The 16,646-nt window shown below is 41.3% G+C and overlaps 1 protein-coding gene across 1 annotated transcript; it reads left to right on the plus strand.

Moving 5' to 3' along the window:
• Nucleotides 1-11,186: 11,186 nt before the first annotated feature.
• On the plus strand, nucleotides 11,187-14,621 carry lye (lymphocyte antigen-6, epidermis). The gene is made up of 3 exons (XM_052135574.1): nucleotides 11,187-11,426; nucleotides 13,811-13,921; nucleotides 14,158-14,621. Exons 1-3 carry the CDS (start codon nucleotides 11,201-11,203, stop codon nucleotides 14,370-14,372), a joined length of 552 nt encoding a protein of 183 aa, XP_051991534.1. The 5' UTR covers nucleotides 11,187-11,200; the 3' UTR covers nucleotides 14,373-14,621.
• The last annotated feature ends 2,025 nt before the right edge of the window (nucleotides 14,622-16,646 follow it).

Raw genomic sequence — 16,646 nt, forward strand, 5'->3', positions numbered from 1 at the left:
CCAGAAGCTCCTGGGGCATATGGCGCCCTCCGTGGCGGTCGTGCCGCTGGGGTTGATGCATATGAGACCGCTTCAGCACTGGCTTCAGACTCGAGTACCAAGACGGGCATGGCGCTGCGCACACACCGTGTGTTTATCACCCCCGCCTGCCACCAGACTTTCAAACCCTGGACAGACTTCTGTTTTTTATGGGCAGGAGTCCCCTTGCAGCAAACAGGGTTGGGGCGCTGTGTGCAATGGGCACACAGCCGCAGGCCTTTGGAAAGGGTCCCCGCTGTGCTGGCACATCAATTGCCTTGAGTTGTTGGCTGTAATTCTTGCCCTTCTGAGATTTCTCCCGCTAGTTCGAGGCAAGCACGTTTTGATCCGATCAGACAGCACCGCAACAATAGCATACAGGACGGCCCTCCTGATCACGCTCACCTCCATCAAGAGGGTTGGGGACCTGCAAGCATTCTCTGTCAGCGACACCTGCCTAGAGTTTGCTCCGGCAGACACTCACGTCACCCTAAGACCGCGACCGGGCTATATTCCAAAGGTTCCTACGACTCCCTTCAGAGACCAGGTAGTGAACCTGCGAGTGCTGTCCTGGGAGGAGGCAGACCCAGCCCCTTCGATTCTGTGTCCGGTACGTGCTTTGCGTATCTATTTGGACCGCACGCAGAGCTTTAGACGTTCTGAGCAGCTCTTTTTCCGCTTTGGTGGACAGCGGAAAGGGAACGCTGTCTCCAAACAGAGGCTTTCCCACTGGGTGGTTGACGCCATAGCATTGGCCTATCACATTCAGGCTGTGCATTCCACATTCCCCTTGCAGGTTCGAGCACACTCGACAAGAAGTGTGGCATCCTTGTGGGCACTGGCCAAATGCACCTCCTTAGCAGACATATGCAGAGTAGCGGGTTGGGCAACACCCAATACCTTTGCAAGATTTTACAATCTCAGGGTTGAGTCAGTTTCATCCTGTGCTCTCTCGGGTCCGAGCTGGTAGAACTCGGTAAAGCGGTAACAACTGACTGGGTGTACAGCTTGCACCTAGCGCCCTTTCCCTCCACTGAGGTAATATCATGCACTCTTATCCCAGGAGATCCCACTAACTCGGCTCCCTGTATAACTCCTCCCTAGCCCTCTGGTCCGCGAATTCAGCGGAGGAATTCCCCGACCAGACCCACTACGAGTACTCAAACTACTCTGCACTGGAATAGGTGCTCCACAGGTCGGGCCCCCGTGTGGACTTGTCCCCCGTGTGTATTTTCCGTGGTATGGTCCCCTTGCGAGCGGACCCGTGTCTCCCTTGGGCAGTCCTCGCTGCCCCCGGTCGCCGTGTTTGTAACAACTCCCTCCCAATGAGGTAGGATCTACAACCGCGCCATTCTCCACATGTGACCTGAAATCCCATGTGATGTATTTCACCACTCTTTACCTCCCTGGTCTCCGCAGGGTCTTTCCCCCCTGAAAGAATAGGAATTGGAAAGAACACCTTCCCCGATGCGTGTGATAGGGTTAAGATGGCCCCAGCTGCTTTAACTCTATGCGATAAACATAGAGAGATAAAAGGCGTGGCTGGTGCGGCTTGCTTCCATGCTTGGCACGTCACCTTGTTCCTCCCATATCGGGGTGTAGGGAACCAGAAGGTTATGAGGATTTTATGGGGCGTTGGGGAAGGGTACGTAGTCTGACAAGGTCTGTCGCTTTGGTACGCAACTGCCTACCCGCACCTGTATCAGCAATGCACGTACATGGTTCAGCACATGGCGTGATTAAAATTGGACGCCTAGTGTCACTTCTGACAAGGCCTGTCACTTTGGTACGCAACTGCCTGCCCACACCTGTGTTAGCAATGCACGTACATGGTTCAGCGCATGGCATGATTAAAATTGGACCCCTAGTGTCTCTTCTTCTACACAACGTCGAAGTGAGCGACAGACAGGGAACGTCTAGGTTACTGTTGTAACCTCTGTTCCTTGATGGAAGGAATGAGACATTGTGTCCTCCCGGCCACGTCCTGAATGAACAGAGGCATTTCCCTCCCTTTACCGTATGTCCGGGGGCGGAACATGCAAATTTTGTCTGCCAATTTCTCATTGGCCTTTTCTCAAGTTCAGAGATGGACGAGGCTCTCAAGAGAGACCCCTCATATCGCTTCTTCGAAACAACGTCTCGTTCCCTCCATCAGGGAACGAAGGTTACAACAGTAACCTAGACGTTTTATGATACCTCCCTAATTACTCAATGTTGCTTATCCTCAACCTAATCATGACACGTACCCAGCAAAATCAGTTGAGGTCTAGCAGGTACAGTATTGTATACAAAAGTTTTAGCATGGCCAGTGGAAACAGCTGGTGCACATACAAGTCCTACTATTTGTCGTAGTAGAAAAAACTAGCTGCCACGCCTAATTTTTTGATGGATTTTTAATTGAGTCTCCAATCAAAATTGGCAACATCGTAGGTAAACACCAGTTTTGCACTGCATGGCCAGAAAGTTTGTCAGCCCCTGGAGCAACATCAATGGGTTTGTTGTTGGCATCAGTATCCAAGTATGACAACTGATTTGTTTGTAGATTTAATTCCTGGTAACTAAACTACTTCTCCACTGTGACAAGATGATTAATGTATGAGGCTAAATCATATGATGCAACACCTTCAAAAATATCATGGCCAATGACAAGGCGGTAATCAATACTTGAATGTAGTTGAGTCCATTGAACAAAGAGTCAAATTTGACACCGCAGACAGAATTTGAAATAGCATCACTTCTCTGAGCTTCAACATGATCAATATATGACTGTACTTTGTGTTTACTTCCTTTGGACAGAGGATCTTTTTGAAACGTCCCCTGCCTTTATTTAAATATCTGCAAAAATTCTAACTCTTTGTGAAATTCTCCACAAATCCACCAATACAATGTGAGCCCAGATTATCCCCACAAATTTCTGCTAATGTTCCCCGGATCACCTGTCCATAAGGCAGAGTTATGCCACTTACCTTGACATCTTTGAGAACATTGATGAGAGGGCTGAACACTTTCTCTTCTCCAGAGAACTTGAAGTCCTGCTCCATGCAAAGCTAAACAAGCTGCATCTGATCAGTTTTAAGTATCTTTGAATTGCAAGCCTGAAAAAGGTTGTCACTTTCAAAAGATTAATAATAGTAGTTATATCTGCTTCAGCAATGATCCAATGAAATCTCAATTTAAAAAGTAGGTGTGACTAATTCATTTTGTGAATTTCTTGAAGATTATCAACAATTATTTGAACAGTTAATGATGAAATTAAACATTTTGCAATTTGAGGTAGAATAGAGCAAAAAGAGTCCTTCATCCACACTTTCAGGGAAGGCAACTTGTTTCACATTTTGACTATAATTGTAAAGAGGGGCCTGTGGCATGTCACACTGCTAGTCAGAGCATTCAGGAATGCAATGAGGATGTGCGATCAAATCAAACAGGTTTACCTCTGAACAGTCTCCTAAACACATGTGACATAAATGTGGACACAATTGAAAAAGATTTGCCACATTGCTGAATGGACACAGAACTTCACTTCACAGAACTTGATGTGAAATGTTAAATCTGAGGTGAAAAGTATAGGACTGAATTTAGATTTACACTCTTTGTGTCAATAACAAAAATAATTTTTGCGTACTTGTGCAGCCCCGTCGGCCAGCTGTGTGCCAGTGCGTCTGCCCCGAGGGGAGCCTCTGTTCGGGCGTACCAGAGCAGGCAGTGGGAGGTTTCTCGGGAGGCAAACAGGTCTACCTGGGCCTTGCCGAACCGTTCCCAAATCAGCTGTACAGACTGGGGGGTGAAGCCTCCACTCTCCACCGGGCAAGCGTTGTCATGACAGCGCGTCCACTATCACATTGAGGTTGCCGGGGATGTGAGTGGCACATGTGAGTGGCACTTGAGTCGCTGCTGGCTCAAAAGGAGTTGACAACGGGCAAGTCGTGACGTGGTGGGAGCGCACTCTGCCATGGTGATTTAATGTACGCTACCACTGCGGTGCTGTCTGACCTGACTAGGACATGTTTGTCCCGAACTACGGGGAGAAACTTCCTCAGGGCAAAGAAAACAGTCAGCAACTCTAGGCAGTTGATGTGCCAGCGCAGCAGGGCCCCTTTCAAACGGCCCGCAGCTGCGTGCCCGTTGCACACGGCGCCCCAACCCGATCTGGAGGCGTCGGTCGTGACCAGGACGCATCGGGACACCTGATGCAAGGGTACTCCTGCCTGTAAAAAGCAGAGGTCTGTCCAGCGTTTGAATGTCTGGTGGCAGGCGATTGTGATCATCACACGGTGCGCCATGCTCGTCTCGGGACTCGAGTCTGAAGCCAGTGCTGAAGTGGTCTCATATGCATCAACCCCAGCGGCGCGACCGGACGGCCGGCCGTTAAGCGGACCGCACTCATCCCGAGCTCGGGGGAAGCAAGCAAGCGTGCCGGGGAGGCGGGAGGTTTTGAGGGGATTTAACCGGCGAAACGGAGCCCGTCATTATCCCCAAATCGTCTTCATCGCCCGTGGCGCCTGCCCCAATCCCGTAGGAAGGAGGCGAGGCACGGGGGGCGGCTGAAGTGGCTTTCTCTCATTACAAAAGAAAGCAGAGATCGAGACGCTGCCACGGCTATGTTCTCACACTGAGAACATGACCCATTGGAGAGAATGCTCATCCCGAGCTCGGATGGAAACAAGCAAGCGTGGCGGGAGGCGGGGGGTTTCGAGGGGATTTTACCCGGCGAAACTGAGCCCGTCATTATCCCCATATCGTCTTCATCGCCCGCAGCGCCTGCCCCAATCCTGTAGGAAGGAGGCGAGGTGTGGGTGGCGGCAGAAGTGGCTTTCTCTCATTACAAAAGAAAGCCGTGACCGCAATGCTGCCATGGCTATGTTCTCGCACTGAGAACATAACCATTCATAAAACGCTGCCTGCGCGTGATCACAGCCCAGGTACGCGAGGCAGCTTTTATGACCGTCAGAGGTGGGGAGAAATCAACCGCATCCAGAAACTACACAGGGGCGGAAAAACGTCTTTAAAAAGACGCGTCCTGAAAAGGGCGTTCAACGGCGCTGTGTTTTGCTCTTTTAGTGGAGATTACTCTTTTAAATAAAATCACTCTTTTATAGAATAACTCTTTCGAGTTGTCTGCACTGTCGAAGCGCCCAGGGGCAACAATGCACAGCCGTGCAAGAAGGAGAAAGCCGCTGTTATGCGCCGTCAATCCAACAGCATGCAGATCGTCAGAGGAAAAAGCAGGAACTTGTATGTGTAACTCACAGCAGACTGCATGCACTACCATCGGCTCCGAAGAAATTTTCTGAATGAACTCATCATATTTGCCCCCTTAAATACCCGTATGTCCGGGGGCGGGGTATGCAAATACTGTCTGCCAACTTCTCATTGGCATTTTTTTATAAGTCATAGGCATATTTCGGCACTCAAGAGAGACCCCTAGTGTCGCATCTCCGACACAACGTCGAGAGAGCGACAGAAGGGGAACCCCTGATTTATAATAACCTGTAGAGATAAGTGATATGAACAGATGAAGTGTCATTGTCAAAAAGTCATTGTGACACAGTAACACTGGCACAAGTAATACACACTGATGGTTCAGCATCACAGATCAGACATGTTAGAAATAAATACGATATTTTACATATCTCCAAAACAGCCCCACGTGAGGCATTATAAAGAATATAGATCCATGTTAAAAAACAAATAATAATAAAAACATCCCCAACAGTACACCACTGCCTACCCATGGTTGCTATTGCTAGTATAATTGTACAATAATGCAGTTTAATTACAAAACTAAATAAATAAATAGAAATCCCCCTTTGACATGTTCGGTTAGTGATAGCGAAATTATTAGTAGTTAAATACTAATTGTTAAATCGTTAGTTCAATTTAAAAAAAAAAACATATGGTTCCACACCTTTAAAGAATTGCAGTAGCTTTTTACACCAATTAATTTACATATGTAAATTTTATGTCTTATGTCTTATACATGACGTCATTGCATGATTTAGCTACTTTTAGTGACATTTCAGCGAGCCTTTGCCGCCTTTCCATGTGAAATGTTTGGCAACACTGGCAGGGACAGTAGTACAGTATCGTGAGCACAAATCTTGCTAGAAAACATTTGGCTACTTGTTGGCTTTATGTAATGAAAGATCAAACCACATTTAATTAAGTTTAAGATTAACTTTGATAAACAGGCCGTTAGAAGTCATAAGTAAACAATGCTACCTTTGTTAAGCATGGTCTGTGTAGCCGACTGTGCACGCACATTTTACAAGTGCAATCAAAAAGACTGCTCACGTAAACCCACTTTATTAAATACTTAAGCCAATACTTTTATTTTAAGCTTTTTCCTCAACGTGAACAACTACCTTTTAGACAAGGTTCAAGTTGTGGTGGAACACCAGTATCTACTGTCGCGTCAAATTGTCACTCGTTCACAACGGGCCCAGGTTAACGACAGTCTGTGTGGTATCCAGCTTGTCAAGTGCAGGCACCTGGCACCAATAAAACATACACAACAACATAACAAAGATAGTGCTCAAGAAAAAACACTTAAACTGTTATATACAGACACACTTATTTTAGCTTTTCCCTCAACATGAGCTGCTATTTTAGACGAGATTCAAATTATTTTGAAAAAATGCAGGGATACAGCATACGTGTGCACAAAACTTGCAACAACAAATAAAGCTATGCTAGCACTAATTTGACAGGTAAAATAATTTAAAATATTAAATATGTTTATCTTTTACCTTGACATGTGGCGATATCTTCACAGCAGGTTCAAGCTGAGATGGGGAAAAAAATACAGCTTCTTTACAAGTGAAAATGGCACCCCATTCAGGACATCCCTGACCCCCCAAGTCACCATGTGCTGGTTTGCAGAAACAAAATATAAACATAACATAAACATATTGTTGGTAAAAGGCTGTAACTTTACAGTAATTTTTGACTGTATAGGGAGAAAGATAGATCTGTTGTGTTCTTAGAACACTTAAGCATTTTACTGAAGTGAATAGATATGTAGACATGCTTTTTTTATACATGATAATGGATGTTATTGAACTCATAATTATTATAAGACTGTTATTGTTGTCTTTTGATAAAAGTCATGCTCAGCAGCTCACAAACTGGAGGGAAATTATAGATTTGCTTTGTTCTTATAATGCTTAAAACCTAAAGTCTCTTTGTAGATCTGTAGACATTAAAGGATAAAAATTTTCTTTTGATAATTGATTCAGTGATTAACTCATTTCACGCAAGATATCAACCAGTGGCATCACCAGAAATGGTCACTGAACGCATCGTTAAATGGATCTGTGCGAATTTTGGGGTACTTAGTCAAAACATTCAAGCCACTTGGATACATTTAAATCCCACAATGCACAAACACACTGTAAAAAATAAAATTGTTCACATGCACAATTGTCATTATTGGAATTTATTAAATAATTTATTCAAGGATACATGGGTGAAACAGAAGCAAGTGCTCCACAAGATGTCCTTTATTTGTGCAGCTAATTTTGAAAAATTATGCAATTATTTTGCAATACTTGAATCTTTAAAACACTACAAATATTAAAGGTTGAATACAGGGGGTGCTGAGTGACTCCTGTCAGACTTCCTAATGGCACTTTTCCACTGCACGTTACGGTTCACTTTTCTGAGCTTGCATTTCCACTGCAGTTTAGTACCATCTCAATAAGGGTAGGATTATAGTCTGATCGTCATTGTCACGACATGGGAAATCAGGAGAAGGCAGACAGAAGGTAGGATCCAAACGTGGGTTTATTGACCAAGGAGATAAACAGACATCACAAATGAAACTACCGCGATGGGCAAAATGAAAACAAGACACGAAAACACAGGAACTGGGAACACGGGAAAACAGGCATGGGAGCGAACATCAACATTAATAGGAACGGTGGGAACACGAACATCCAACAACATTCACCGATCGACAAGGACTGAACAAACAGACAGGGTTTAAATACAAGAACATGGGACAAAGGGACCAATGAACAAACAGAACTCAAAACAAGATAACAAGGTGATAAACAGAACCCAATGGCAAACTAATGAGACAGGTGAAAACAATGACAGAGAACACGAACGCTAACAGGGAGACTATGGAGCTACACAAGGGACAAAAGTGAAAACTAAGGAATACAAAAGTGACAAAAGTGGGAAACAAAGGGGCAACGGTGAAACAAGACAAGGTAATCGTTACAGTCATAGTTGCGCCACATCTATTGCCGTGACATCATTTTAAACATGACACAAACTGATAAAAACCATAACACAACTGCTAGCTGTTAGCAACTAGCTCAGTGTGCTGCATAAAGCAGTTGTTGCATAATGATTTTACACAAGTGTAACAGTTAAATTGGCCTGGTTGTTTTAGAAGCAAGCTTCCAGTAGCTGGTCAACTAAATAAGTGAAGCCTTCAATCAGAGTATAGAGTTAAAATAACAAAACATACCATCCTCCATCGTGGCTCAGTCCAGGGCCTCTCCCTCCCATTGCTTGCTGGTTTAGATAGCGTACATTTGTTGAATCACTTCCTCTTTTCCTTGATGGTTCTGTAGTCACTTTTAAGTTTTTTTTTTTACTTTTCACTACACTGTTGGTAGCCGTGTGCAGCCAACAGCTGATGCACTTCCTGAGAGACTTTTTTGTTTCAGTCATCGCTAACGAGAGGAACGTCTGCACCTCGTTTATTGACCACGGTGTGGTTTTGCGCATATCCATTACTTTTTTCACAATTTGAAAGGCTCATGAACAAATTATACTGTTATTGCTGTTGCTAACTTCAAAACTAGCGGGTTGATGTTGCATGTCGGAAATCCAGTGACGCTGGTAGTGACGATTCTCCCTGACCAATCAGTGATCTGCAGGATTTTGACGTCACAATTAGTATCGGCACGGCTCACTTGGAACCTCGACCGAGGTTCCAGGTACTCTTTAGAGGTACTAAAAAGAATATTAGGCACCAGGTACTATCCACAGTGGAAACCCCAAAATAGCGAGCAGAGTCAAGTTGAGTTGCACCATGCAGTGGAAAAGCCCCATAAGCAACTAATTTGCCCAGTTGCTAGGTTGGGTAGAGTCAGGTTGGGGCAACCTCCTCATGGTCGCTATAATGTGGTTCTCGCTCTCTACACGCCTTAGGTCTCCGCGGTAACGCTCTCAACAAGTCACGAGATAAGATGCGTGGATTGACATCTCAGACACGGAGGCAACAGAGATTCGAGATTCGTCCTCCACCACCCAGATTGATGCCACCACGATGACTTAGAGAGAATAGAGTGCAAAAATACTACTGATTAAAAATCAAATGTATATATTAATATAATAATTAATTTTCAATCAGTAACTGACATAGTCTCATATTTCAATTCAAGTAAGTTTAAATTCATTTAAGTTACATTATATCTAAGGTTGGACATTTAAAAACTTTCTTTTAAATATATGAAGAAATTTATAAAACATTTACATTTAGCACATGCTTTTATCCAAAATGACTTAAGTGCACTTATTACAGGGACAATCCCCCCTGGAGCAACCTGGATTTTAGTGCCTTGCTCAAGGATATACTGGTGATGGCTGTGGGGATTGAACCAGCAACTTTCAGCTAACCAGTTTTGTGGTTTAGCCCACTACACCACTACCTCTCCCCCCAAAAATACAGTAAAATATAGTTTAGTAATATCTGATCACAGTGGCAGCAGTTTTATGTATGAATGTGATGATTCTTCCTTATATTACATACCGCATGACTTCCTGGACACAGGCATTTCAATCCATCCTCAAGCCAGTTAAAACAGTGAACAATAAGTTCTTTAGGTACAAGACAAAAAGCCAAACAGTTTTTATCACTGTCATGTTTTAGTCAAGTATAATTTCTTGAGATGGGAAAACTTGAATACATTTGTAGGTGTAATGTTGATTTATTTAATAATCTTCCCCCACAAATATTTAAACAGTACATTAATAAAATTAAAGGAAAAAGTCACAAAGGCTGGCACCGGGTGACAGTAAAATACCATTAAGAAATAAGTGAGCTTTTGTTTTTAGAGCAACCCATGACTGGTATGGACTTCCAGCTGATTTACAAATCATGGCGTTTTCTCTAAAAAAAATAATAATAATATATATATATATATATATATATATATATATATATATAAATCTGGTTTTAATTAAAAGATGATCATTTATTTTTTCGCTCCCATTTGTTATAGTTTCTACACTTGTAAAACACTAAACATTACAACTAAGACAAACATTTTAGGAATTGTACGTTTGGTTTAGAGGTTACAGACTGCTACAATGAACACCTCTGAGGAAGAACTAGTCTAACACTTTTGGATTAGATTTGCCAAAGCCTCCAATCTGTATGACACTGAATCTATAAAGGAATTTAAAGAGTATTGGTTGATGTAGATTATTTGATTTAGTGATTTTCTTTGAATGAGTTACCACTGTGTTGCTTGTCATACAATACAATAAATGGATTTTCAGTTCAGTTCTCACCCCAATTTTTATAATTTTGCCTATATTGCCTGTAGAATGGGCCGGCCCTTCTGTTAAATGAGCATTTATCATTTATGAGCATAAAAGAGCATTTTAACATCGGGTTATGTTGTAACAATTATGACTGCCTTCAGCTCACAGCAAATGTCTGTGTGTTTGTGTGTGTGTGCATGTTTATGTGATTTACGAGGACAATTTTTTAAGTTACAAACTGGTAATTACAAGGTTATTATGCTATGAATGTGATTTATGAGGACATCTCTAGTGTCCCCATAATTTAAATCGCTTAAAAATCATAATAAACAATGTTTTATTGAAAATGTAAAAATGCAGAAAGTTTTCTGTGAGGGTTAGGTTTAGGGGTAGGGGTAGGGATAGAATCTATAGTTTGTACAGTATAAAAGTCATTATGTCTATGGAAAGTCCTCATAATGATAGGTAGACCAATGTGTGTGTGTGTGTGTGTGTGTGTGTGTGTGTGTGTGTGTGTGTGTGTGTGTGTGTGTGTGTGTGTGTGTGTGTGTGTGTGTGTGTGTGTGGACCGTCAGGTATCTGTCCTCAGTTCTGAGTACTCTGTTTCTATTTAAAACTCCCCAAACCAGATAGTACTTCTTTTTCTCACATTCAAATGCTTTTTCACGTCACTGGAATGTCACTGGTTCAGTTCATATTCATTGTCTCACATCTGTCAAAGACCACACCCTCTTCATCGCCACCATATATCAGGACGTATCTGATCTGGTCAACTAGTTTTCTAGAAGATTGGAGAAGAAGTGCTGGAAGATCTGCTTTGTTGCGTTTGGGTGAACACATCGTCAACATGATGAACAGAGTTGTGATTGGAGTCATCGCTGTGATCGGACTCTTCACTCTAAGTAAGTCATTTCTTGTTTAATTAGATGTGGACCATTGGGAGCCCATCAGATTAGGGATCTGAATTTTTTTTTCTTTTTTCTAATAACCACATTTTTATATATTATATTCATATATTGACGAATACATATTATAATTGACAGTATAAAGTTGATGATTTAAAACACAAGGAGATTGTAACTGATTGTAACTAAAAACTTAACTAAGACCTCTAGGTAACAACTTATACAGAAATCTGATATAGGGCAATCTATTTAAAACACATAAATGAAATATATGTTCTTATATGGTTTCACTGGTATTAAAACCTGTACACATATGGAGCATAAAATACTACAAAAATGGCTGTTTTCATATATGCACCATATATTTTCCCAAATACTAGTGTCATTTTAATATGGACATATATGCTCAAATACTGTATATGAACAATACTTCTTTATATATGTGTCCATATATGACTTTTTTTTCATATATTATTTATGGACAATAACAAAAGACCACAAAAAGCAATCTTGTATGATATTTACCAACCAAAGACAGAATGCAGAGGAAATAAAAAGTTTGAGATTAGTTTTGTTGACAAATATAAGTAGTGCCTATGTATGAATTTCTTCACAAAACAAAAATAAAAAAGGTCACTCAAGGAAGGGCAAGTGTCCCAGCACACATGTGAACTCCTTCAAAACCGGTTTAAAAGCCTCTCAGGATGAAGCATTGAGAGAATGATCAGAGTGTGTAGTGTTGGAGTCTACACACAGAATCTCAAAAATAGGATAGTTTTCATTTTTGTTCACTGCATACTTCCATTTGTGTAATTCATAGTCCTGAGGACATCATTATTATTCTAAAATGTGGCGAATGGGGATAATATAGAATTATTAGGTGTGTCCAAGCGTTTGACTGCTAGTGCTGGTCACAGGAAGTCCTCTGACAATGTGGGTGGGTGTCCAGACAATGGCGCTTTACCAGTGGAATGAGGTGTGGCGTGACGTTTAGGAAGGCAAAATCAAAGGTTTCTTTAGATGCGTGAGGACAAACTTTACTCTTCCTGTCTTCGTGTGGATTCCAAATGAATGACAGATACTCAAGCCAAACTATTATTACTTCTCAGGATTAAATGAAGTGTCAAGATGAACAAGACTTTGTGGGCAGCTGCTGCTCTGCTTTTCTACAATAGTTTGTAGAATTGTTAAAGGTGCAATCTGTAATTTTTTCACCATTCAAAAAAGTTTTACTCCTAAAAAAATTAATAGTAATTTTGAAACATACTGTATGTATAAAATCATGAGCACTCACATGAGATGAGTCATATCAGTAACTATATAAAAGCTGTTTTATTCTACATGGGGCAGGGGTGCCCTCATGGGGGCTGCCATGTTAGAATCACATGACCAACTGAATACTACTCACTTAATCTCAATAAACGTCTTGATATTGGACACTTTCACGCTTGGCTTGGATTAAATGAATCATGGTTGATTGTGAATAGTGAATTTCTACAATGGCATCTGTAACTGAAAACTGTTGATTTTGAATGATGCTGAATCCACACCACTAGGTGACCCTGTAAGTCCAAGATGACATGAGCAAAAAGTTACTGAGTGCACCTTTAACGTGTGCGAGAGGTAGTATTATCAAGAAAATTGTTTAAAGTTTTTTGTACAGTACTGCAACAATAGAGAAAAGGGGTAGTTTCATCAAATGAATTCTGATAGCACTTAGAGAAAATGTCATTAGTCATTAACTGGTATTATATAATACTTAAGTTTAGTATATATGAAATATGTTAATGAAATCGAAAATAAATAATTCAAAAATGTTTGTTACAAAAGAGCAGCACAATTTTCAAAAACTCCTTATTCTAGGATTAATTTTTAGTAAAGGTGAATATAGTGACATTCTGATAATGCTGTGCTCATCTTTTTTATGTGTGGGGATTTTTCCTTTAAGAAGCAGAATGACATAAGATATTAAGGTTTGCTTTCAAAAGAAATATAACAAAATGTAGTGGAGTTTATGCGTACAACAAGAAGAAATATATTTGCCAATGGGGTAAGAAAAATAAATTTCCCTTTGAATCAAGTTTTTTTTTTTCTTACTCCTTTGGCAAATCGTTTTTTCTAAACCTTATTAAAATGTGTTAGATTTCTCTGAAAACATTACAAAATATCTTGTGTAATTTTGCTTATCAAGTAAGTGTTTCTTGTTTAAAGAATGTTTAGATATTTTTACTGGAAAACAAGATAAAAATACTCAGTAAGGAAATGTTTTGTTTTTATTCCAGAGAAGATATTATATTTGAACAGCCAGTGTGTGCATTTTTTTGTGAATGGTTTCAGAGTTGTGTTAATGCTAATGTCATGTTCTGTCTATGTTTCTGTAGGTGAAGCTCTGAAATGTAATTCATGTAAAGTTGGCATTCTGGGCAAATGCTTTTTCGGTTCACAGGTGGAATGTGCTGCATTAGAGACCAGATGCGTCTCTGCTAAAGCAGGTGACAGAAACACACATACACACACACACACACACACACACACACAGTTTCTATTATACAGTATATTCAATCATTTGAAAAAAAGCCAGGATGAGCGAGCCAGGATTTCTCATTCCAATCAATGCCAATGTTAAAAATGTGAATTATATTAATTATTTTTGACAACAAACAAAAAAACATTTGACATCCTATCTTCACTTGTTGCTTATGCTGCTTTTGGATATTATATTTGACAGAGTTCAACGTCACTGGGTTTCTGAGTCTGTCCACAAGCGGCTGCACTTCTGATTGTAATAACACTGCCGGGAGCGTCCTGGGTGCGGGATACACCATCACCAAAACCTGCTGCACCACAGACCTGTGCAATGGAGCGAGCACCACACACATGTCCATGACTGCAGCTCTCAGCGCTGCTCTGCTGGCCTCCATCTGGGGCAGTTACATGTTGTAGAAATAACACCTAACAGTCTGAACCGCATTATGTTCAGTTAGTTCCTTGAACCAGATTCAATGTGTAATGATAATCTCAGTTTACATCAGAGTTGGATCTCATATGTGCCTGTAACATTATTGTAATTTTTGACACAATATGCTTACCTTTAATGCAAATTGTATATATTTGTGAATCAGTGATTACTTTTCTTTAACAATTTGAAACAAAATCTAACAATAACTAACATTATAAACATTTAATATTCAACACTGGCTGAACTCATTTTTTCTAAAATCAGATTACACATGTGGGCTTCATAAATGAAAATTCTCTTATCATTTACTCACCCTCAAGCCATCCCAGATGAAGGGCCGTAACCACAATATACTTTGAGGGTGACAAGTGCCCCCCTCCAGATTGTCCACCCCCAATACCTGAAAACCTTGTTGCTGTTCTGCTGCAGTCTAATGCACTGCTGTCTAATTGTCATTAAGTTGTTGCAGGAATAACAAAGGTTTTAAAAGAAGTTTTATTTTTTTACTGTGCTCAGTCGTCTAATACTGTTCGTCAATGTCATTTGAGCCAATCAAATCGACGAAGGCGGGACTCAAATATAAGATGCTAAACAGCAAACAGTTCAGTTTAAGAGTGTTTGTGTCACGCGAAATGTATCTAAATAAACATGCAATTGACCACTGTTTTAGACTGAAATGTTGTACCAACCAACATTCATTTCTAAGGTTGCAAACTATTCACCCATGAATTTAAAATATGTAATGTACAGTACGTGATTCGGATGTCATTCATAATTGTGAATGTGTGTACATTAAGGAACTGAATGCATGTGGTAATCTGTAGCTCTTTAGAAAATTCACTTGATATTGTCTATGAAAATGATCCATAAAACACAAAGTAGAATGTTTTCACACACAGATTAGAACTAGAACATGGTAAGACCTGTGACTTGAGGCTTCTATTGAGTTTTTAGGCTGTGGCAAGGACAGTGTCATATATTCTCAATGCAAATATTATTAGATAATAATTTAAAATCAATTCAATTTAATTTAATTTAATTGTTCAAGACATGCCCTGATGTGTATGACTTTCTTTCTTCTGCAGAACACAAATACAAATTTTAGAAGAATATTACAGCTCTGTAGGTGCATACACTGCAAGTGAATGGTGACCAGGCCTTTGAAGCTCCAAAAATTAAAGTCAGCATAATCCATACGACTCCAGTGGTTAAATGAATGTCTCCTGAAGTGATCCAGTCAGTTTTGGGTGAGAACAGGGTGTAAAATTTAACTCCTTTTTAACGGCACATCTTGATTAAGCTCGATTACACTTCCTATGCATGTGCAGATCACTAGATGGCTCTGCAGGAAGTGTAATTGAACTTGAATTCATGACTGCCAAAGAATCTGCAGTCATGATATATAGTGAAAAAGGAGTAATATTTTGTTCTTTTCTCACCCAAAACAAAGCAGATCCCTTCAGAAGACATTCTTAACACTGGAGAGTGATTTATTATGTTTATGCTGATTTGATCTGCGTTTGTGAGCATCAAAGTTCTGGTCACCATCCACTTGCATAGTGAGGATCAACAGAGCTGAAATCTTAAAAATATTTTTGTTCTGCTGAAATCTTCTTTCAGTTGCAAGAAGGGGGGCAGCGAGGACTGTCCAAGGGAGACGCGGGTCCTGCTAGCAGGGAGACCGTACCGTGGAAAATACATCACAGGGAGTTGCCTGAAGCAGGAACTATGCCTGTGGAGCCCGAGCCCAACACGGAGCACTCGACTTGTGGTGGGTCTTGCAGAAAATACCTCCACTGAATCTGCAGCCAGAGGGCTAGGGCGGAAGAGCATCCAGAGAGCGAGAGCACCCGGTCAGTTGTTCCGTATTACCGAGTTCTAACGGTTCGGACCTGACAAAACATGGGACGAGACCGACTCAACCCTGAGGTTGTAGAACCTAGCAAAGGTGTTGGGTGTTGCCCAGCCCGCTGCTCTGCAGATGTCTGCAAAGGAGGTGCCGTGGGCCAGTGCTCACGAGGATGCCACACTTCTCATAGAGTGTGCTTGAACCTGCAAGGGGGGGGCATGGCCTGGGTGTGATAGGCTAGGGAAATAGCATCAACAACCCAATGAGCTAACCTCTGTTTGGAGATGGCGTTCCCATTCCGCAGTCCGCCAAAGCAGACAAAGAGCTGCTCAGAGCATCTAAAGCCCTGTGTGTAGTCCATTTAGATACGCAAAGCAGACACAGCAATGAAGAGGCTGAGTCTGCCTCC

The sequence above is a fragment of the Xyrauchen texanus genome, chromosome 10, assembly GCF_025860055.1.
Source record: "Xyrauchen texanus isolate HMW12.3.18 chromosome 10, RBS_HiC_50CHRs, whole genome shotgun sequence".
Taxonomy (NCBI): domain Eukaryota; kingdom Metazoa; phylum Chordata; class Actinopteri; order Cypriniformes; family Catostomidae; genus Xyrauchen; species Xyrauchen texanus.